We start from the raw sequence: 22,713 nt of genomic DNA, 5'->3' as shown, positions 1-22,713 counted from the left end.
AACTGCCACATGGGCTGTTTCACTATCTAACCAGTCAAAAGTTTCCTCTCTAAGAGAGGTGTTCGGCTGCTCCCCCATGCCTGCAAGGCCTCTACTTGCCCAGCTTCAAGACAGAAGAAAGAGCCCTGAGTCAGCAACAGAGACATCAGTGGTTTAGTGGATAGGGGGAGCTTACCTGTCTGAATCAAGGTCCTAGAGTGACACCCCACTGTGTACGGCGGAGGGCGGGCAGGACACAGGGCAGTCTTTGCTCCCAGGGGCAGAGGGGGGTTAGCAATTATAGGGGGAAGTAACTACAGGTCGACTCATTACCAGGGAAACCAGCCGAGGGGCACGCCCCCTCGCCAGCCCTTTGCTAAGCTATCGCTAGCTAGGGCCTGGGGCAAGTATGTAGGAAGGTCAGTCATGTGAGTCGGGTGTAGGTGAGGCAGGAACCGGTTAAGCAGGGAATGTAGTACAGAGAGCAAGAGAACAGCTACCTCCAGCGACCTAACCATACAGAAGGTTTTAAAAATATCAACTGCAAAAGGCTGGACATTTAACCTTCAACCCTGCCATTCACCTCATTAGCCATCATGAATCTTTCATCCACAAATACATTTGAAGGCCTTTGAAATCGATTCCTATTCAGACTCTAGTCTTCATAAACAGAAGTCAAGGTGATAGCTGCACCAGAAAGTTCAAAGAATCTGATAAAGCAGTCATCCAAATTCTTATTTGTAGGTGGCCACCTGGTGATCAGGGCAGCAATTCGCTGAAAAGGACAAAAGATGACTGAGTAGGAGTCCCCCCAATCCACAGACATATGGAATCAAACCGCCTGCGCCGACCGAGAAAGGAGGCACACACCTCGCTGGCCACCTGCACAGCTGTCGGGCCTTGTTTCATCAGTAAAGTTTCGCCAAACTGCCAATCAGCGGCGACGCTGGACGTAGACGTGCTACGCTGTGACATCAGAACAAGATGGCTGCTCCCTGAAGACTCTCTTCTCCAAAATGTTTGCCCCTCGCTCGTGTCAGGCTCCGAGTTAAAGACTCGGCCTTTCTCCAACCATGTTCTCCTTCCGAAGCTGTGGTCGCTGGGTCGCGGCTTCACTCACCAAACAGCACCATCCGTCTTCCCGGTTCAGCGGTGACAGCGCGGCGCCCTGGACTCCGCACTTCGACGTGGTAGTCATTGGCGGAGGACATGCGGGGACCGAAGCCGCTGCCGCCGCCGCTCGGTGCGGCTCCCGGACTCTGCTGCTCACGCATCGAGTGGACACCATCGGTGAGTAGCGCGGTGTGGGGCTTGCCTGGGACGCAAGCAGCCAGTGCCCTCCCTCCTCCCCCTCCCAGTGCCTGGGATGTGGGCAACCTTTTCCCTGCCTTAAGGCTGGTGAGAATCCTGCCGACTGTGGTTTTAGCCTGATTTGTGTTTCGCAGATCAAGCGGGCCCGGGCCAGAGCTCTAAGACTAGGGGCTATTCTGTGGACCGTGGATTGTGCTGCTGCTGAAAAGTAATCAGTGGGGAGGGTGCGGGGGGCTGGGGAGAGGGGGTGCCTTGAGAAAAGGGCAAACTGTAGGAATACTGGCTGGTACCTTATTTCATTGTTGCCATTTGCCCTTACTAGCTTGTTGCTTTGGTTAAAGAGTGAATTAGGACTTCCCTGGTGGCGCAGTGGTTAAAAATCTGCCTGCCAACGCAGGGGACACTGTTGGATCCCTGGTCTGGGAAGATCCCACATGCCGCGGAGCAACTAAGCCCGTGCGCCACAACTACTGAGCCCAAGTGCCACTGAGCCAGCGCTCTGGAGCCCGTGAGCCACAACTACTGAAGCCCCCGCGCCTAGAGCCCGTGCTCCGCAACAAGAGAAGCCACCGCAATGAGAAACCCGCGCACCGCAACTAGAGAAAGCCCATCCATGCGCAGCAACCAAGACCCAACGCAGCCAAAAATAAAAATATATAAATAAATTTATTTTTTTAAGTGAATTAACATTATTAGTACTCGTTTATTAAATGACCATTGTGTTTTTCTCGAGGTTGTGAAGCCCTTTTGAAGAACGAGGGTACTTTTTTTATTGCATTCTGTATTCCTACTGAATGTTTATTCCCCAGTTTTGTGCTTAGGACGACCCGACAGTGCTTTTTTGCACTTACAGGCTGTGGTTGGACGGCCATAATTTAAACAAGACTCCTCTCTAGCATCATCTTAGATACTAGCTAGGACATTATCCTGTAAATTATGCATGCCTATGTCTTTCCTCTTGCATTTTGCTTAAGAGTGAATAGTAACTGAAATGTTAACTGTGCTTTGTGTACTGAAATACTTTTTAAAACAACCATTCAGCTCATAACTGTGGAGAAATATGCACTGTTAACGGCGATTCTTTTGGAGCGAGGCTATATGATTACCCGAGTAAAAACCAGGAAAAACAATTTTAAAAATCTAATGAACAAAAAAGTATTGAACTAAGATGATCATTAAATAGTATAAGTAATGTAGTTCTGTCAAGGATAAAGGAATTCCCATCAAAACCCATATTCATTAAGTAGTCGTTAATATCCTATAAAAATACCCATTGTATTTATACCAATACAATATGACCTAAAGTTTCTTTTTAAATAAATAGATTTCAGAGATATTTTAATAACTCATATTAATAGATGAGCTTAGTAAATGACAATTCTATCTTAAAATCAAAGTCTCATTTTTTTAAGGTAATTTGATGTAGTAGAGTATCAGGTATTTCTGCTTGTCCTCAGAAAGATAGCTTTGGCTGAGAAAGTTGAACTTCCGTAAGAATACAGAATGCAGGAATTGTCCTCTTTCAATTCAGTCATATCATCTGCTAATAATGAAGTCAGAGACAGAAAATCTTTTATTTTATACTAACCTGGAAAATAATGCTTTTCGACAAACTATTTTTTGGCATTCATGACAAAAGAGAAAAGTCTTCTGACACTAAATCAGGCACTGACAAGTAGGATTACCATGATTACTTTAGATCAATAAAGGTTTACCCCTAAACTGAATTTAGGTCATACTCCCCAAACAAAGCCTCATAGGGAATAGTGTTTACCTAAGTAAATAGTGAATAGGAAGTAAATAGGAAGGAGGGAAATAATCTACTGCAGCTGTCATCCCTGTTTTTAGAGTAGGGATGCTGAGGTACAGAATATTAGATAATTTGCTGAGATCACATGGAGCTTATAAGTGGTAAATCTAGGAACTGAGCCAGATCTCTTGCTCACTCCTAACCCATGCTCCTAATCACAGCACGATTCAGCCTCCCTCTGGAGACCATGAAAACTTTTTTTTTTTTTTTTTTTTTTTTTGCGGTATGCGGGCCTCTCCCATTGCGGAGCACAGGCTCCAGACACGTAGGCTCAGCGGCCATGGCTCACGGGCCCAGCCACTGCACGGCATGTGGGATCTTCCCGGACCAGGCACGAACCCATTTACCCTGCATCGGCAGGCGGACTCCTAACCACTGCACCACCAGGGAAGCCCCCATGAAAACTTTTGGAGGGCTTGTTGCTGGCCACAGCAACATGAGGTTAAGAATTTCAAGGTCACATTGAAAAGGAAGAGGAAAAGGCAATGTAATGAATGTGTACAAGGGAAAGATTCATAAGAAACTTCCAGCAATGGTTTGTATTCCAGGATGCCCTGCATAACTTTTTCTCATTTTAAAATTTTATTTATTTATTTGTTTTTGGCTGCGTTGGGTCTTTGTTGCCGCAGGCAGGCTTTCTCCAGTTGCAGAGCGCGGGGGCTACTCTCCGTTGCGGTGCGCGGGCTTCTCACTGCGGTGGCTTCTCTTGTTGCGGAGCACGGGCTCTAGGTGCACGGGCTTCAGTAGTTGTGGCTCTCAGGCTCAGTAGTTGTGGCTTGTGGCCTCTAGAGCACAGGCTCAGTAGTTGTGGCGCACCGGCTTAGTTGCTCCACGGCATGTGGGATCTTCCCGGACCAGGGCTCGAATGCAGGGGGATTCTTTTTTTTTTTTTTTTGCGGTACGCGGGCCTCACTGCTGTGGCCTCTCCCGTTGCGGAACACAGGCTCCGGACGCACAGGCCCAGCGGCCATGGCTCACGGGCCCAGCTGCTCCACGGCACGCGGGATCCTCCCGGACCAGGGCATGAACCCGTGTCCCCTGCATCGGCAGGCGGACTCTCAACCACCGCGCCACCAGGGAAGCCCCGCAGGGGGATTCTTAACCACTGTGCCACCAGGAAGTCCCGCCCTGAATAACTCTTGCATCCTGTTGGAACTCCAGCATTTTTAGTGTTTGCTTCAAGTTCTTTTATTTTATCAAGGCTCACTATATGCAGGATGCTCATATATTTATTTTGTTTATGTCTGTTCTCTTTAGGTCAGATGTCCTGTAATCCTTCCTTTGGTGGCATTGGAAAGGGGCATTTAATGAGAGAAGTTGATGCCTTGGATGGCCTGTGTTCTCGAATCTGTGACCAGTCTGGTGTACATTACAAAGTATTAAACCGGCGCAAGGGACCAGCTGTTTGGGGTCTGAGAGCTCAGATTGATAGGAAACTTTATAAACAGAACATGCAGGTAAGAACAGGGCATGAAAACAGGAAAGACTGTAGTGATTGTTTAACTGTTATGTTTCAGCTTGCGTTCTATTTTGACAGAAAGAAATTCTGAATACACCGCTGCTGACTGTGCAGGAGGGAGCTGTAGAAGACCTCATTCTTATAGAACCAGAGCCTGAGCACACTGGGAAATACCGCGTCAGTGGTGTTGTTTTGGGTGTGTACTGCTTATAGATGATAATAATAGTATCAAACTCCATGTGAGAAATTTATTTTGAGCAGAGTATGGAGATGTTTTGCTTATTCTAGGAAATTGTTGTGTTTTCTGTTCATACATGAGGAAAACTGTATAAAAAATCATACTTCTCCTTTCATTTTGACAATGAAGCTCACATTCTGTACCATCTTATTTTGGGACTCTATAGCCTGCATAATTGTGTAATTTCCTCCTGGTATTTCTTATTTCTGACTTTAAATATTTTTAGTTTATATTTTACAGGATTATTATATATGTTTTTTTATTTGAGTTTTGTATTAATTTTTAAAATAACACATGCATGTAATTTTTACAAAAATCAAGTAGAATTTAAATTTGTGTGGAAAAACAATTTATCTCTATTATCTCCCTCTGCAGACTTAACCACTTAAACATTGGAAGATTTGTGTGTGCACAGTTAGTTTTATTGCTTGGGCAAGTCTATAGTCTGGTGATTAGGGATTGAACTGGCCTTTTTGTTGGGAACTCCCAAACAAAAGAGACTATGTCTCTTAGTCCTCAGGCGAAGAATCGATCTTCTGCCAGGGGACTGGACTATTGGCTCCTGCTAGCATTCTAGGAACAAAATGGTAGGAGGGGCTGTGCTGAAGAATCTCAATCATTTAAAATACAGAGATTAACTTATTATCCCTATTTTAAAATTAATTTTTATTATACATTTATTGGGTTTTTTTTGAATGGGGAATACATATAACGGTAAACGGTTTAAAGGAGATGAAAGAAGGTAGAATGAAAAGGTGGACTCTCATCTTGTGCTCCAGGCAGCCAGTTTCCTTCCTCGGGAGCATTACTCATCTCTGGTGTGGTCTTTCTGTGTGTGTGTTTATATTTCCCCCCAACACACATAGCAGTAGCATGTTGCACACACTATTCTGTACCTTTATTTTAACCACTTAATCTGTGTTTAGTTTTCTTTGCTTTAGGGAGCTATGTTTCTTTCTTAAAAGTTCATGTTTTTGTTCTGTGATTACCTTAGTAACTATGATTTTGTATAATATACTTAATCTTCCCTTTCTTCTGTCAGTGTTGACTGACTTCCCCATGTTGAACAGTTACTAGTTTTATTTTCATTTCCCTTTCTCTCCCCTCCCTCCTTTCCCCTCCAGATTTGATGATGATATTGTTTGATTAGTGGAAGGTGGATCTGTCTGCAGGCAAACCTTTATATGCAGATTTCAACTCTTTCTCTCATTTTCAGCCCCCTAGCTTCATTCCTACATTTCTTATATTCAGTCCTCCAGCTTCTGAGCCTTTGCACGGCAAGTTGCTTCATTGTCATCAGTATGTTCTCTTTAGGTTCTTGAGTTAAGGCCCTCTCCCCTCTGCTAAATCAGTTATCACTCTTGCAACCACTTTTTTTAAATTTAATTTTATATTGGAGTATAGTTGATTTACAATATTGTGTTAGTTTTAGGGGTACAGCAAAGTGATTCAGTTATACATATACATATATCCATCCTTTTTCAGACTCTTTTCCCCTGTTAGGTTATTACAGAATATTGAGTAGAGTTCCATGTGCTATACAGTAGGTCCTTGTTGATTATCTAGTTTATATGTTGTGTGAATATGTTAATCCCAAACTCCCTCCCCACTGCAACCACTTTCTATCTTCTGAAAATATTTTGAAATTTCTCATCTTTTGACAAGTTCTTTCCCATTACTTGGCCTGTGGTTTTATATCTTTTTTGCCCCTTTATTTCATTTTCTTGGAGTTTCAAGAGGGAGAAGAAATCATGTGAGGTGGTCTGTCATATTTAACCAGAAGTCTAAATTAATTAATTAAAAAAATTAACTGAGAACAACAAAAAGTGCGCGGGAGCTGGGCAGGCGCGCGGACTCTGGGGCCGGCCCCGCTGCACCCTGCCGTGCCCCGCCGCTTGGGGGGCATGTCTCACAGCCCGAACTTGACCGCACACATGCCCACCGCCTCCCTCAGCGCCTCTGGGAGCGTCCACCCGCCCTCCACCAGTATGGCGACGTCTTCCCAGTACCGCCAGCTGCTGAGTGACTACGGGCCGCCATCTCTAGGCTATGCCCAGGAAACTGGGAAGAGCCAGGTGCTCCAGAGCAAATACGCGGAGCTGCTGGCCATCATCGAAGAGTTTGGGAGAGAGATCAGAGCCCCCCCCCACCTCCGCGGGCAGCAGGAGCGCAATGGAGAGCCTGAAACGGGGCATAATCCACGCACGAGGCTTGGTGCGGGAGTGCTTGGCTGAAATGGAACGGAAGGCCGGGTCCTAGCTGCCTCGTGAGCCTGGAAGGTTTTCTGCCTTCTTCCGAGAGAAGTTACAGTTCATCTCCCCTGTTAGGATGAAACTTTGTTTTCAAAATGGTAACAGTTTTGTTTCTCCTCCCCCCGCCCCTCCCGTGGTTCACCAGGCTCCGAATCTACAGCCTGTAAGATTGAGGAAAGATTTTGCAGTTGATGGGGAGTTTGTTTTTGTTTTTTTTGTTTTTTTTTTTTTGCGGTACGCGGGCCTCTCACCGTTGTGGCCTCTCCCGCTGCGGAGCACAGGCTCCGGACGCGCAGGCTCAGCGGCCATGGCTCACGGGCCCAGCCGCTCCGCGGCATGTGGGATCTTCCCGGACCTGGGCACGAGAAGGGCAGAGAAGCCCAGTGGGGAGTTACATTGTAAATAGTGAGGAACTACCCAGGTGTTTGTTGTTGTTTTTTAAAGCATTGATTCAAAAGAGGCACGTTAAAATTACCTTACAGCAAACTAGTTTGCCTCCAAGATCCCAGTGTCTCGCTCTCCTGTTGAATACATTTATGTTACCCGCATTGTGCTTTGCTCCTTTTCGTAAGCTGATTCAACCTGAAGGGGTTTTTTGTAGTGCGGACTTGACAGGACACTTAACTAGTAGCTGGTCCCCTCGCTTCCCATACACTATAGATTCTGCTTAATGTAATTTCTTTTTTGCTTAAGCATTTGCATGACTATTAGTGCTTTGAAGTCAATTTTAAAACCCAATTTTAGAACCCAGAACCACCTAAATGGTCTGGTCAAAAGACTGAACCTGAGGGCTTCCCTGGTGGCGCAGTGGTTGAGAGTCCGCCTGCCGATGCAGGGGACACGGGTTCGTGCCCCGGTCCGGGAAGATCCCACGTGCCGCGGAGCGGCTGGGCCCGTGAGCCATGGCCGCTGAGCCTGCGCGTCCGGAGCCTGTGCTCCGCAACGGGAGAGGCCACAACAGTGAGAGGCCCGCGTACCACACACACACACAAAAAATGCACAAGTTATGAATACAGAAGAAAGAGCAACCTCCAAAACCAAACCTAACAAGGATCCCGAAATTTTTCCTGAGACTATGTAGATTTCAGTTCTGCCTTTCCTGTAAGTTGATCCAAACATCTGGAAGAAAATGGAACTGTTTGCATCTTTTTATTTATTACTCGATGTAATAAGGCTTATTTTCATTAACAGCTTGTAAAAAAAGAAAAAGTGCTGACAAGATTTTAGGAACATGTGTATTGGTGAGAATACATTATGCTTTCCATCCCAGCTTTCTCGGATTCTTGAGATTGATAACATATAGGCTTCTTACTGATTTAAAATCTTTTTCAAGTTTCTAAAGACAAAATTTTTCTGTAGTTTTACTGCAAAATAGTCACGTTCCAATTTAATCCATGGTAACAATTAGAACCTGAGTTTTATTTTGTTTCCTATCCTTTAGTGGATGGAAGTACAGTGTATGCGGAGAGTGTGGTTCTAACTACTGGGACGTTTCTGAGAGGCATGATTGTAATTGGATTGGAGATGCATCCAGCAGGACGTTTAGGGGATCAGCCTTCCATAGGGTTGGCTCAGACTCTGGAGAAGTTGGGGTTTGTGGTGGGAAGATTGAAGACTGGGACTCCGCCCCGGATCGCCAAAGAATCCATTAATTTCAGCATTCTAAACAAGCAGACACCAGATAATCCATCCATACCGTTCAGCTTTATCAATGAGACAGTGTGGATCAAGGTGAGATAATTTATGAAAATCTGGCTTTAAACAGAGGATATAGACTAGCCCTTTTTTTTCTTTTTTTTTTTTTTTTTGGTAGCAATTCACTTTTCATCACTATTAGTGTGCAAAAAAAGGATCTTTAAAAGGATTAACTGATTTGGCTACTTGGGTATTTCCCCATAAATTCTTAAATTTCATTACTTTGATAACTTTGCCTATTTAAACTTTTTGAAGTAGTTTCAGAAAAGTTGTAAGATTGTGAAACTCCTATAAGCCATTGAAATTCACCCATTGTTAATATTTTGCCCTCCATATATAGAGACATAGATCCATGTATATATTTAATGTATAAAACAATAATATACACATTTATTTATTTTAAATTTATTTATTTTTGGTTGCATTGGGTCTTTGTTGCTGCGCACAGGCTTTCTCGAGTTGCGGCGAGCGGGGGCTACTCTTTGTTGAGGTGCGCGGGCTTCTCATTGCCGTGGCTTCTCGTTGCAGAGCACGGGCTCTAGGGTGCGTGAGCTCAGTAGTCGTGGCGCACGGGCTGAGTTGCTCCGCGGCATGCGGGATCTTCCTGGACCAGGGCTCGAACCCCTGTCCCCTGCACTGGCAGGCGGATTCTTAACCACTGCGCCACGAGGGGAGCCCCCCACATTTATTTTTATTCTTTTTTCTTTTCCAGAAACATTTAAAAGTTACAGAGATTATGACCCTTTACCTCGAAATACTTCAGTCTGCATCTCAACTAAGCACAAAGACATCCTCTTTTATAACCTCAATGCAGTGATGAAATTTGGGGAATTTAACAGTGACACAGTGCTGTTATCTAATACAAAATCCATAGATTTTGCTGATTGTCCCAATACTTTTTTTGTCCCAACATTTTTTTTTCCAATCTAGGATCACATATTGCATTTAATTGTCATTTCCCTTTAATCTGGAACAGTTCCTTAGTCTCTTTTTTTTTAAATAAATTTATTTATTCATTTATTTTTACCTGCGTTGGGTCTTCGTTGCTGCACACAGGTTTTCTTTAGTTGCAGCGAGCAAGGGCTACTCTTCGTTGCAGTGCGCGGGCTTCACATTGCAGTGGCTTCTCTTGTGGAGCATGGGCTCTAGGCGCGTGGGCTTCAGCAGTTGTGGCTCGCGGGCTTCAGTAGTTGTGGCTCATGGACTCTAGAGCGCAGGTTCAGTAGTGGCGCACGGACTTAGTTGCTCCGCGGCATGTGGGTTCTTCCCGAACAGGGCTCGAACCCATGTCCCCTGCACTGGCAGGCGGATTCTTAACCACTGCGCTGCCAAGGAAGCCCGGCACTGATACATTTGAAGATACAGGCTACTTCTACCTATCCTTTGAATTTAAAAAACAAAAAACTGTATATTATGTGTTTAGAATTAAGGGCTAATATTTGATGGTCCTAGTTTCTGGTGAGTGTTAACCTGATGAGTGGCTCCAAGTGTTGTTATTTTGAGCAAGTGACTTTTGTATTTTCACTTTGGTAAAATGTAAATCATGATGATAGTTTCCTAGTGTGTATATTTTTAAACTTTTTGTTTTTTAGTTTTATTTTTTATTTTTGGCCATGCCACACAGCTTGTGGGATCTCAGTTCCCTGACCGGGGATTGAACCCATGCCTTCTGCAGTAGCAGCGTGGAGTCCTAAGCACTAGACTACTGAGGAATTTCCTGTTTTGACATTCCTGGTTCACTTTCCTCAAAACTTTGTTCTTGCTTAGTTTTAAAGCAACAATCCCAGACATCACATCATTTCACTGAGATACACTTTGGTACATGTCTTTAACAAATAAGGACTTTGTAAAAATCGACACAGTACTATTATTCACACATAGCAAAACATAATTTCTTAACATCATCTGATATTCAGTGCTCAATTTTCCCTAGTTTTTATAGTTGTTAAATGTTTATTTAAAATGTTTTTTTACAGTTGTTTTATTTGAACCAAGAACCAAATGAGGTCCATACATGACTTTGGATAATATGTCTTATAATAGTTTCCCTCTTTTTTTTTTTTTTTTTTACATTTATATGTGGAAGAAACCGAGTCATTTCTTTTCTGAAGTTTCCTACATTCTAGATTTGTCTGATTTCAACCCTCTGGTGCCTTAAACATGTTCCTGCATCCTCTGTATTTCCTGTAAACTGTTGATCTGGAGGCTTGTGTAAATTTAGCTTCATGTTTTGGGTTGTTTTTAACAAGCATATTTCACCATTAGCATTTGGCATTATGCATACATTTAATGTCTATAAAAGTAAGTGCATATCATGTGTGGCATTTATTTGAATGAGAGGCAAACTAATAGAGAAGCAAAACAACGTAACTAGTTCCTGTGTTTTAGCCAGAAGATCAGTTGCCATGTTACTTGACTCACACCAACCCTCAAGTGGATGAGATTGTCCTTGAGAACCTTCACCTTAACTGTCACGTTAAGGAAACTACAAGAGGACCCCGGTAAGGACAAAATATCAGTGCTCAGTTACTGTAAGGAACAATGTCAACCCTCTTTTGTTTGTTTCATTAAATTTTTAAATGTCAACGTCCTTTTCTAGATACTGTCCCTCCATTGAAGCAAAGGTTTTGCGTTTTCCAAACCGTCGACATCAGGTTTGGTTGGAACCTGAAGGAATGGATTCTGACCTCATCTACCCACAAGGGTTATCTGTGACACTGCCAGCTGAATTACAAGAGAAAATGATCACATGCATCAGAGGCTTCGAGAAAGCTAAGATGATTCAGCCAGGTAAAGAGAATGCCAGCTGCTCTTCAGTCTGAGCTCAGCATTGCTCAGCAGATGGTGAGGAGATTGCTTAGAGCCTCAGGACACAAAGCCCAACATCTGTGCGTTTAAAATTGTCTTTGTTTTTAAAGGGCGTTTCATGATAATCTTTGCATCTCTACCTTGAGGCAAATCCAGCACTGTTTTTATTACTTTTTACCATTTATCCTTTGGCCAGGCTATGGTGTTCAGTATGATTACTTGGACCCCCGTCAGATCACTCCTTCTCTCGAGACTCATTTGGTGCAGCGGCTCTTCTTTGCTGGACAGATAAATGGCACGACTGGTTATGAGGAAGCTGCAGCTCAAGTAAGAGGTCATTCAGATGTTACTGAACAGAAAAGGACTATTTAACTGGTGTTCCTCCTCTTGATGTCTGTTAGGATAGCTATACAGAGCTTAGATACAGCTCATAACTACAGTAGAAGACTTATTATTCTGTTTCAGAGTACACAACAGGATTTTAAAACCACTGTGCCTTTATTACTCTTTTCTGAGCTCCTAGATCCAATAGCATATTTCGATTAGATTTATTATATTGCTTCTGAAATTTAAAAAAAAAGAAAATTTAGTTCTTTTAAACTAACTTTATTGAAAATTACCCTATTATTATTCCTTTATAAGCAGAAACTTATGTTATTGTTAGTTGTAAGTAGGAAAAGGCTAAAAAAGTCTTACAAGTGGATTTTTTTTTTTTTTTTTTGCGGTACGCGGGCGTCTCACTGTTGTGGCCTCTCCCGTTGCGGAGCACAGGCTCCGGACGTGCAGGCTCAGCGGCCATGGCTCACGGGCCCAGCCGCTCCGCAGCACGTGGGATCTTCCCGGACTGGGGCACGAACCCATGTCCCCTGCATCAGCAGGCGGACTCTAAACCACTGCGCCACCAGGGAAGCCCCTTACAAGTGGATTTTTTTTTTTTTTTTTTTTTTTTGCGGTACGCGGGCCTCTCACTGTTGTGGCCTCTCCCCTTGCAGAGCACAGGCTCCGGACGCGCAGGCCCAGCAGCCATGGCTCACGGGCCCAGCCGCTCCGCGGCATGTGGGATCCTCCCAGACCGGGGCACGAACCCGCGTCCCCTGCATCGGCAGGCGGACTCTCAACCACTGCGCCACCAGGGAGGCCCACAAGTGGATTTTTTAAAAAAAAAATATTAGCCCACCTAGGTTTATTAGGAATATTAGATATTTTTGAAAACAGTGAATCATAGCATTCTAAACTGGTACATTACCCGTATTCTGTTTCTGAATATGGACCACATTTTCTGTCTTCGTTCTATCCCTGCTGGGCAGGGCCTGCTTTCTCACTCCCTGAGCCGTTTTTTCCAGGTAGTATCTGAATAGGATAGCTCTTTGTTCAGTTCATAATGGCCTTTTAAACATTTCAGTCCTCTTGTAGGGTGTGATAGCTGGAATCAATGCAAGTCTTCGGGTCAGACACAAGCCTCCTTTTGTCATTAGCCGAACAGAAGGCTACATAGGAGTCTTGATCGATGACCTCACCACGCTGGGTACCAACGAACCATACCGCATGTTTACCAGCCGAGCTGAGTTCCGCTTGTCACTGCGTCCTGACAACGCCGACAGCAGGCTCACGTTCCGAGGTAACTCTTCACTGAGTCTTGCAACCAGATTTCCTCTCCTTTAAGACCTCTTTCATTATAGTCTCTCCCTCCCCCTTCTAGGGTACAAGGAAGCTGGTTGTGTGTCCCAACAACGATATGAAAGAGCTACTTGGATGAAGTCTTCTTTAGAAGAAGGCATTTCTGTGCTAAAATCCATTGAGTTTCCAAGTTCTAAATGGAAAAACTTAATCCCAGAGGCTTCTATAAGTATTGGTAAAAGTCTACCCCTCAGGTATGCATTTTTAATGTAGACCTTTCTTACTTTTTAAAGAAAAATGAAGTCATTTCAGAGAGAGATTACCTGTAAATTCCCTACCTGCACATTTTAAATGAATGCAGCTATTACATTTGCTTCTTTTCAGAATCCTTTAGATGTAACTTATCTCTTTATTCACTAATGACAATATATATGATTCTAAGTTATTTTCATTTTTTGTTTAATTTCTCTGTGGCTCCCATTGAGTTCTTCTGGCTTGCCTAAGATTTAGGGGGTACAAACCAAGAAATAGAGTCATCTGCTTGCTTTTTTAGGCAGGGAGCAACTGGAGTGGTCTCATCTTGCCTGTGAGGTATAGCAGGGCAACTTTGACTAAGCACAGTGTTATAAATTCTTCGGACTTACTTGAAGAGTCCCTTGCTACATTTTAGGGTTCTTTTTGTCCTTGTTTTTACCATTCTGGTTATATGGACTCTAAGTCTAAAGGGCATTAATATAGAGCTTTTTTGCTTCAGAGGTATGTTCCTAGAAACCTTGCATAATTCAAAATCTGCATCTTTCACCACTGCTTTTTCCCATTTAAAAAAAGGTAAGCTAATCGGGAGTGCGGGGTGCTCAGAAGGCATAAATCTACAATCATTGTATCTTAGAAGCACACATGCTGGCTTGATCTTGCAACTGTGTCTCCAGTATGTTTTTCCTTTATAGCTTTCCTTGATTTCCAACCCGTTTTCCTTGTGAGGGATTCTGTGGACTTAAAGGTATACCCATTTTAATGCCACTTTTCATTATCTCTAATCTTTCCAAGTGCTCTCCCCTTAACTAACAGCCAGACATAGCATGTCTTTGTTTGGCTTTCATGTCATCACAGTGTTTTATCGTTTACGATTTCTGTTCCCAAATTTTCATTTTCACAGGAATTTCCCAAAGCACTGGCACTATGGTTAGAGGATAGTAAGCAGGTTTTTAGTTATAGTAACAGTAAGTAATAAATAACCTGCATAGTAGTCACCCAAACCAGGGGATCTCACTCACAGGAAAGACAGCCTGGTTCACAAATAAGGGTGCTGGATGTATTTGTTTACCAGCTAAGTGGTACTGGGAGATGGTACTGGTGTAAACATAGTTTTATAATTCGCTCAGTTGTCCAGCTTTTTGTTTGGTAAATTTAAGAGGGTTCACATTTTTTCAAACTTTGCAAAAGAATTTATAACATTATGCTTTGTTTAGATCAAATATTGCACTATTTCAAATTTTGTATAATTAGAATTTGCATTCAATGTGACTAATGTGGATTGAGGTCTTGGTGAGAGCATGGGAAGTGACTGTTTTCAACACAGTTTAAAATGCGAACTGATGAATAAAAATATGAAAAAGGAGGCTGTCAGTTTTATGTTTTTACCTGACTAATCCCATGAGTAGCCATTTTGTTAAGGTGATTTTTTTTTAAAAACAGTAATTTGGCCAAATGCTTTCCTTGTTTATTCAGGTGTCTTTCATTTCAGAAGGAAGCGGTGACAGTGACGGGGCCTCATGTTGATTTCAGCAGAATATTTATAGTCTAGGGTTCAGCCTCCCTAAAAGAACCACTTTATCAGTTCCTAGCTATGTAAAGCTAAAAAGATAGAAACCTGGGCAAAGGACATGTGTTGCATCTGCGGCACACGTGGCGGGCTCTGTGCTGGCCCTGAGGAGTTGAACTGGACTTCGAGCTGACATTTTGACAGAAGAGATCCACAGGTGCACACACATCTCCTGTCATGATTACAGGGAAACGCACTGACCTGCCAGGTAGCACAGAAACTGTCTCTTGTGTTCTGTGGAAGTGTGCGAGCTTGTCCTTCTGTGCCAGACCTCTGCACTCTGAGGCTTAGGCTTCGTTCAAAGCTGGTGTTGAAGTTTGGGCCTACAAACAGCTCCAAGCCTTATAAACAAATTATTGAAAACCTTTTTAATAGTTAAATGGTCACAGGCTTTTCTTTGAGGTCACTATCCTGCAAGATTCCACGGTAGCTGCGGAAGGTGTGTTCCAGCATGTTCTATAATTTCTGAAAGGACAACCCCTTTCTTTTGAAGTTTAGGGTTATTTGGTTTCATTCTAGCTTATCTGATGAGGCCTCTGAAATTAGTTGACATAATCCATTTCGTGGAGCACAACAAAGTTAACAGCTCCTTGTGGAGAGAGGGTGTCTGGCCTTTCCTGGGCCGTCTGAGGAAGAGATGAGTCAGGCATCTGTAGAGGGTGGTGATGCATGACCCCGGTGATAGGATGAGCTGTAAAGAAGGCATCTGGTAGGGCTGGAAGAACTTGGGACCCCAGGATGGGCAGAGCTGACTTTCTGTTGCCTAGATAATTAATTGTTTAATTGGTTTTGGGTGGACAGAGTTGATCAAAAAAGCAATCTGTTAAAAGAGGGAAAGATAGAAGTAAACAAAAATAAAATTAAGGAAGTAAATTTAGGGAAACTGTACAGATCAGTGAGGCCTTGAGAGAACCAAACAAAATGAGAAGGAAACTGCGGATATTTTGCAGTCTTGGAGCAAGCAGGAGATCTTCGGCTGGTTCCGAGCACACGTGCAAACGCATTCACAGGACGTGGGCTTAATGTGACTTAGATGTAAATTCTTACGGAGTTCAATCAAACCCTTGTTACCAGAGGACATTCTGTCCTTACAAGAAAGGGAGGACAAGTAGATTATTGCAGTGCTACCAGCAACTTATCCCTCATGATAAAGGAAGGGAGTTGAGAATCACATGCCAACCTTCTTGAGGTCCTACTGTGTTGCCGTTGCTGCTGCATTTGCTCACTGTACTTGGGAAGAATTAGAAATATATTGATATTATTTATTCTGAGATTTGTATTATTTTCAGGGAATCTTGTTCTTAATCTGCTGGATATAACATGGACCCCTGTGTTAATGGAACTTTTGTGTACTTGTAGAGCTCTCGATGTTCTGAAGTATGAGGAAGTTGACATGGAGTTGTTGGCCAGGGCTGTCCCAGAGCCCTTGAAGAAGTACACCAGATGTGGAGAGCTCGCCGGAAGACTGAAGATAGAAGGTAGAAAATACTTGTTTACTTAGGATGTCTGTATGTTCTCCTTCCCTTTCGTGCAAATTGTGAATGGATGGCAGATCCACGAAGAGCTCTCTGTCAAGAGGAGCCATTATTACCACAGGACCAGCATCATCTTAGGCTCTGACCACTCAGAGTGGGGTTCCAGATAGCATTGCAACATGTGGGAGCATGCTAGGGATGCACAATCTCAGGCTCCACCCCAGACCCACTGAGTGAGCACCTGCTTTTTAACAAGATCCCTACATGATTTGTGTGTGTATTTCATGTTTGGGAAGTGCTACTGTACAGCTCTCCTTTAAAAACAAAAACAAAAACCCTTTTTTTTCCTTTTGAACTTTTTTTTTTTTACATCCCCCCGCCTTTTTCTTTAGATTTTTTTTTCCCTCCTCCACCCTGCTGCTAAATTATAAGATCTAATGCAAACATGATCAAGGTGTGTTCCAGACTTGTAAACTTGCCTGTTGCAAGAAAGTAATCTTTATTATTTTTTTATATTTGTTAATTAATTTATTATTAATTCACTTATTTGGGCTGCACCAGGTCTTAGTTGTGGCATGCAGGATCTTTAGTTGCAGCACATGGAATTCCTTAGTTGGAGCATGCGAACTCTAAGTTGCGGCATGCATGCGGGATCTAGTTCCCTGACCAGTGATCGAACCCGGGACCCCTGCATTGGGAGTGCAGTGTCTTACCCACTGGACCACCAGGGTAGTCCCTACATTTTCCCCATTTTAATGTTCTAATAATGAGAAAAATAATGCTATCTTTGGCTTTGACAATATATTGAAATACTCTTCCATTAACAAATACTTTGTATCAGGCAAAGGAATCCACAGTCTGCCCTTGTACATTATTATAACGTTTGGTGTGCTCTCATACTCTTCGTCAATATATTGACCATCAAAGTCACATGTGACTTTTGGAGTTGCACTGAATTTTTTTAAAGTTTTTCTTTATTTAAAAAAATTTCAAAGATAAACGGAAATACTGAGAATAACATTAGCTTGTGCATTGTGATAGATTTTTTTTCCTCCCGTGGAAAATTATGTGGAGAAAAAGGCAGGGAACAGAATGAGATGGGGGAGAAGGGTAGGAAAAGCAGGATAATGATGGATTGTTCAAACAGGAAAGGACTTTAAGCTCCTTGGGGACCAGCGAAGGTGCTAAGAATGCTGCATTCCTTCTAGCAGTGATAATTTTCTTTCCGTTCCAGAGAGGTCTGTCACCTTGCTCTACTTTGGCTGCATATATAGGATGACCCAAGTGCTACCTATCATTCTTCCAAATGACCAGACCCTAGTCATTTGCTAACGTGTAAGAAATATTGTTAACCTTTTATCTCAACGCCATGACCTTTCTATTGAGTAAAAATTACTTTATTGAACATTTAGGCTGTTAGCATCTGGCTGTTATACTTTAAACTTGGTGTGCAGTTTTGTTTTGTCCAATAAATCATCCAGAATAATTATCTTTAACTTGTTTATAGGAAACCCTGACTTCAGCCACGGAGTAGCTACTGTTTTGCCTTGTTCTTAAAAGACTCTGGCATATATAAAGACTCTAATTTATATCCATGGCTTAAAAGAAACTACACTAAGTTAAAAAATAACACATATCAGTGGTTTTCAAATCACTGCCTGGATCCTCCACTAGGCAAGTTTCTTCAAGAAACTGCGAGGCAGAAATTAGTTTCAGATTCTTTTTTGTAGTTATCTCTCATGTTTTGCTGTATACATATTTGAAAGATTAAATATATCTTTAACATATACATTACTTCTTCATTTATATTCTGTGATCCTATAGAGTCTATTCATGAGTCATAAAATTTCATTCCAGTTTGTTGTACTAATTCGTTATATATTGTATTAATCACATGCATTATTTCATTTGATACTTAAATGTGTCCTGTGAAGGATAGCTATTCGCATTATGTCTTAATTGTACAGATAAGTAAGTGATAACTTGCCCAGCATCACCCAATTGGTGAGTGGCAGAACTGGGATTTGAACCTAGCATGTCTGACTGTAAGGCCTGTGCACCTCACAACCATCCTTTGTTGTCATAAAGACCATTGTGAGTCCTCCCAGTCATCCCTTAACGTTTCTAGATAAAGCAGCTGAGGCCCAGAAGGATAATGATGTGTCCGTAGTTAGAGGGTAGTTTACTGGCAGAGCCAGGCTCAGAGCTGAGATTTTCTGGCTGCCAGTCAGGTGATGGAAGCAGATACTGCCAGAACCTTTAGGGAAGACTTGCTTTCTTAAACAGGACAGAATGACCACCTCAATTTAGGTTTTAAAACAGGTTTTGGATTTATTTTTCTAAGAACAGAATGCTTTAATTACAAAATAATTGCTGAATGATCTTCCTAACTTCTGAATAACACCTTAGTTAAATTATTTAAATTACATTATCACCTAAGAAGATCTACTTTTTAAAATTATAGCTTTATATGGACATAATTTAGAAAACCATCTTCTTAGAGAAACATCTTTTTAAAAATTTATTTATTTATTTATTTATTTATGGCTGTGTTGGGTCTTTGTTGCTGCATGCGGGCTTTCTCTAGTTGTGGCGAGGGGGGGCTACTCTTAGTTGCGGTGCGTGGGCTTCTCATTGCGGTGGCTTCTCTTGCTGCGGAGCACAGGCTCTAGGTGCATGGGCTCAGTAGTTGTGGCTTGCGGGCTCTAGAGCGCAGGCTCAGTAGTTGTGGCTCACTGGCTTAGTTGCTTCACGACATGTGGGATCTTCCTGGACCAGGGCTCGAACCCGTGTCCCCTGCATTGGCAGGTGGATTCTTAACCAGTGTGCCACCAGGGAAGCCCTTGGAGAAACATCTTTAGGACTTAAAATTCAAACCTACGGCCTATTGAAGGAAATGTTCCACCAAAATTTGTACTGAGAAGGAAAGCAATTTCTTTTTTTACTTTTAATTTTCTAGATTTTTGAAATGAAAAGGACATGGAATAAACTACCATACAGAATGTTGTAGTGAATACGCAAGATACTCCCTCTCTTTATTCTAGCCTCAATGCCCTCATCTGTGAAAGGGAACACCTACCCCACCTGTCTCATGGTACTGAGATCATGTATGCAAAAGCTCTCTGTAAATTGTAAAAAACTAAAAATGTAAGTTGTTAATGTAATCTGCATATCATCATTAATTTTGTTCACCAGCCACATATGAATCAGTGTTGTTCCATCAGCAACAAGAAATAAAGGAAGTTCAGCGAGATGAAGCTCTCCAGCTGCCAGAAGACCTGGATTATTTGACTCTCAGGGATGTGTCTTTGTCCCATGAAGTTCGAGAGAAGCTACATTTCAGTCGCCCACAGACGGTAAGAAAACAGGCAGTGGGTAGGAACGGTTTATAAAGAGCCAGAGCTTTAATTTTTAAAACCTGGATTTACAGTGACCACGTAACTAATTTTTATTTCATCATAAACAGCTTAACCTCTTATTTTCATATTCTCTTTGTATGACAGATGTCAGTATGTTTTTATGAGATGAAAAAGCTTAGTCTAAATAAGTAACTGGAAGTCAAGAACTGGGTTGATTATAATTATCCTCTAGTCCCAACCTTGTGTTGTGCAAACTTGTATATATGCATGACTTAAAAGAAACTACTTTAGGTTAAAACAGAATATATATCACTAGTTTTCAAATTACTACTTGGATCCCCGCCCCAGGGATTCCATAGTGTTGTGTTGGGAGCCACTAGGAGGAAGAAGGGGGCCAAAGAGGGCCCCCACCCCATGCTCCTGCTTGTGTGTATGTGTGTGTGTGTGTCTGTGTGTGTTTTGCATTTGCGTGAGTGCATGTGCACCCAGCTGTAAACATCTGGCAAAAACTTTATAGTATATAATATTGGACTTGTAATAACAAATACTTAAAGACTGGTAGGCTGTAGTTATTGATTCTGAGACACATTTTAACACCTCTGAAACTGGGTTGTATCTTAAAAATTGATGGTGTATCATAGTTTAATGGGCAGTGGGTTGTGTTTGTTTTGGTTTTGGTAATGGTTCATAAAAATAAAGGGGCACTTAACAAAACCATAGTCTGCAAAAATTTTTGAAAAAAATGGTTTTTAAAGGGAGGAGTGATTTCATGGTGTTCATGAATTTAACATGGTGTTCTTAGTAAAAGTCATTGTGGAAAGTGGGCAAAGAGGCTCTAAGTTTTATAACTGTATCCTATTCATACTGGGTTATGTTTCTATGGATACTCACGGGCTGCACTGCCCAGTATGATAGCCATTAGCCAAATGTGACCATTGACCGTAATTAAAATTAAATTAAAAAATTAACTCTTCAGTCATACTAGCCACATTTCAAGTGCTCAGTAGCCACAATAGGCTATTGGCTACCATATTGGACAGTGCATTTTTACTGTGCAAATGTTATAGAAAATTTACATTATCACAGAAAATTGAATTGCATAGAACTGGTCATCGGAGTTCACCTCTTATCCAAAATTCTAAAGTACAAAAAGCTCTGACACACATTTGCTACAGACTCATTTGGTGGCAAAACAGACCTGAACTGATGAGGTCTTTATATCACTTGGAGTGAATAATCCATACATTTCACTGTAAAAATATACCACAGAAATATCACTGAGATTAATTATAGGGTGCTGCCCAACACACTGCTAGTGGTGTTAGATTAGTTTAATGAAGAGAAAAGGTTAGGTACTCTAACATGTTAGTTACATGATCTTGGACAACTCATTTTAATGTCTCTGAGCCTCAGTTTCCCGTTTGTAAAATGAAGATATTAATTATAACCACATATCTTTTATCTACTTTCTGAGTTATTTTGAAGATACATTAAGATAATAGTTTTAAAAATATTTCATAAACTGTAACATACAGATTGTTACCAGGAGGAAAATAGATTTGCTTATGATTGACATAGCTTATTTATGTTTCTCTTGCGGTTTTAATTCCTAGATTGGGGCTGCCAGTCGTATACCTGGAGTGACACCTGCTGCCATCATCAATCTGCTCAGATTTGTGAAGACCACTCAGCAAAGACAGGCAGCTATGGATAGATTGCCCAAAACTGATCAACATTTATGTAATACAGACAAACTTGAAGATAGACAGTTATAGCTTTCTATTCATAGAAGACTTTTAATCAATACAAGAGTATAGATAGGAGATAAGATGTATTTTTTTAGCTTACTATTAGTAACAAAGTTTATTTACCTAATTAAATCCAATCTAATCTTAATCGCTCCTGACAATGTACAAAATTCTTTTCTCAAAGTTCCCTTTTTTCACAAACGTTTTATCACTTTTTATATCCATATGATTTGTCCCTTAGTCTTCCCCATCCAGAAACAAACAGCTCTAGGACAAAATTATTATCATCATTTTTCCTCAACAAAAATATCTCCATTCTTGGGCTTCCCTGGTGGCGCAGTGGTTAAGAATCTGCCTGCCAATGCAGGGGACACAGGTTCAAGCCCTGGTCTGGGAAGATACCACATGCCGCGGAGCAACTAAGCCCGTACGCCACAACTACTGAGCCTGTGCTCTAAAGCCCGTGAGCCACAACTACTGAGCCCGTGTGCCACAACTACTGAAGCCCGTGCACCTAGAGCCCGTGCTCTGCAACAAGAGAAGCCACCGCAATGAGAAACCCACACACCGCAACCAAGTGTAGTCCCCGCTCGCTGCAACTAGAGAAAGCCCATGCACAGTAACGAAGACAAAATGCAGCCAAAAATAAAAATAAGTAAAATAAATAAATTTAAAAAAAAACTCCATTCTTTATACCTTCCCTTGCAGATGACACATATCCTACTTGCTTTACACAGTGAAATGCTCCCCTCATCGTTTTTAGTAGCTTTAATTACATATTACAATTTTTAACCCTTAAAAGCCTTAACAAAACCAAGAAACAAGTAATTCAACTGTTACACCAGCATTTACTGACTGACAAACTTATGAACATATTCCATAACCTCTAAAAACTTAACATCTTTCTGATAGCATAATTTCTCTTTAATGTGGTACAAGATACGTGTTTAATAAACCCAAACATCTTCTGAAGTTCTAATTAACCCAAGGCTGAAGTCTCAGGCAAAGTGGGCTTTGTATTTTAAGGACATGATAAGAGTTACCTTCAAGCTTTCTCCTAGGCATATTTTTGTTCTCTCAGGGTCAGAATTCTGTAAACAGTATTTCATCAAGCTAGCTTTCTCTAAGTGCACTTCCCAA

General features: G+C 41.9%; 1 protein-coding gene and 1 pseudogene across 2 annotated transcripts; both read left to right on the top strand.

The window, feature by feature from the left end:
* Positions 1-956: 956 nt before the first annotated feature.
* Positions 957-21,984, top strand: MTO1 (mitochondrial tRNA translation optimization 1). The gene is made up of 12 exons (XM_081251354.1): positions 957-1,269; positions 4,358-4,557; positions 4,638-4,755; positions 8,491-8,780; positions 11,133-11,245; positions 11,344-11,534; positions 11,749-11,879; positions 12,966-13,170; positions 13,252-13,423; positions 16,351-16,469; positions 19,662-19,822; positions 21,439-21,984. The coding sequence occupies exons 1-12, from the start codon at positions 1,053-1,055 to the stop codon at positions 21,598-21,600; spliced, it is 2,079 nt and encodes a 692-aa protein (XP_081107480.1). The 5' UTR covers positions 957-1,052; the 3' UTR covers positions 21,601-21,984.
* LOC308626388 (cyclin-dependent kinase 2-associated protein 1-like) lies at positions 4,763-7,776 on the top strand (annotated as a pseudogene). Its single transcript has one exon. The product of its transcript is annotated as a cyclin-dependent kinase 2-associated protein 1-like (transcript).
* Positions 21,985-22,713: the final 729 nt, after the last annotated feature.

Source organism: Mesoplodon bidens, assembly GCF_964165515.1.
Source record: "Mesoplodon bidens genome assembly, chromosome: 12".
NCBI lineage: Eukaryota > Metazoa > Chordata > Mammalia > Artiodactyla > Ziphiidae > Mesoplodon > Mesoplodon bidens.
The sequence above is the reverse complement of the archived record's forward strand: the minus strand, read 5'-3'. Positions and strand labels throughout refer to the sequence as shown.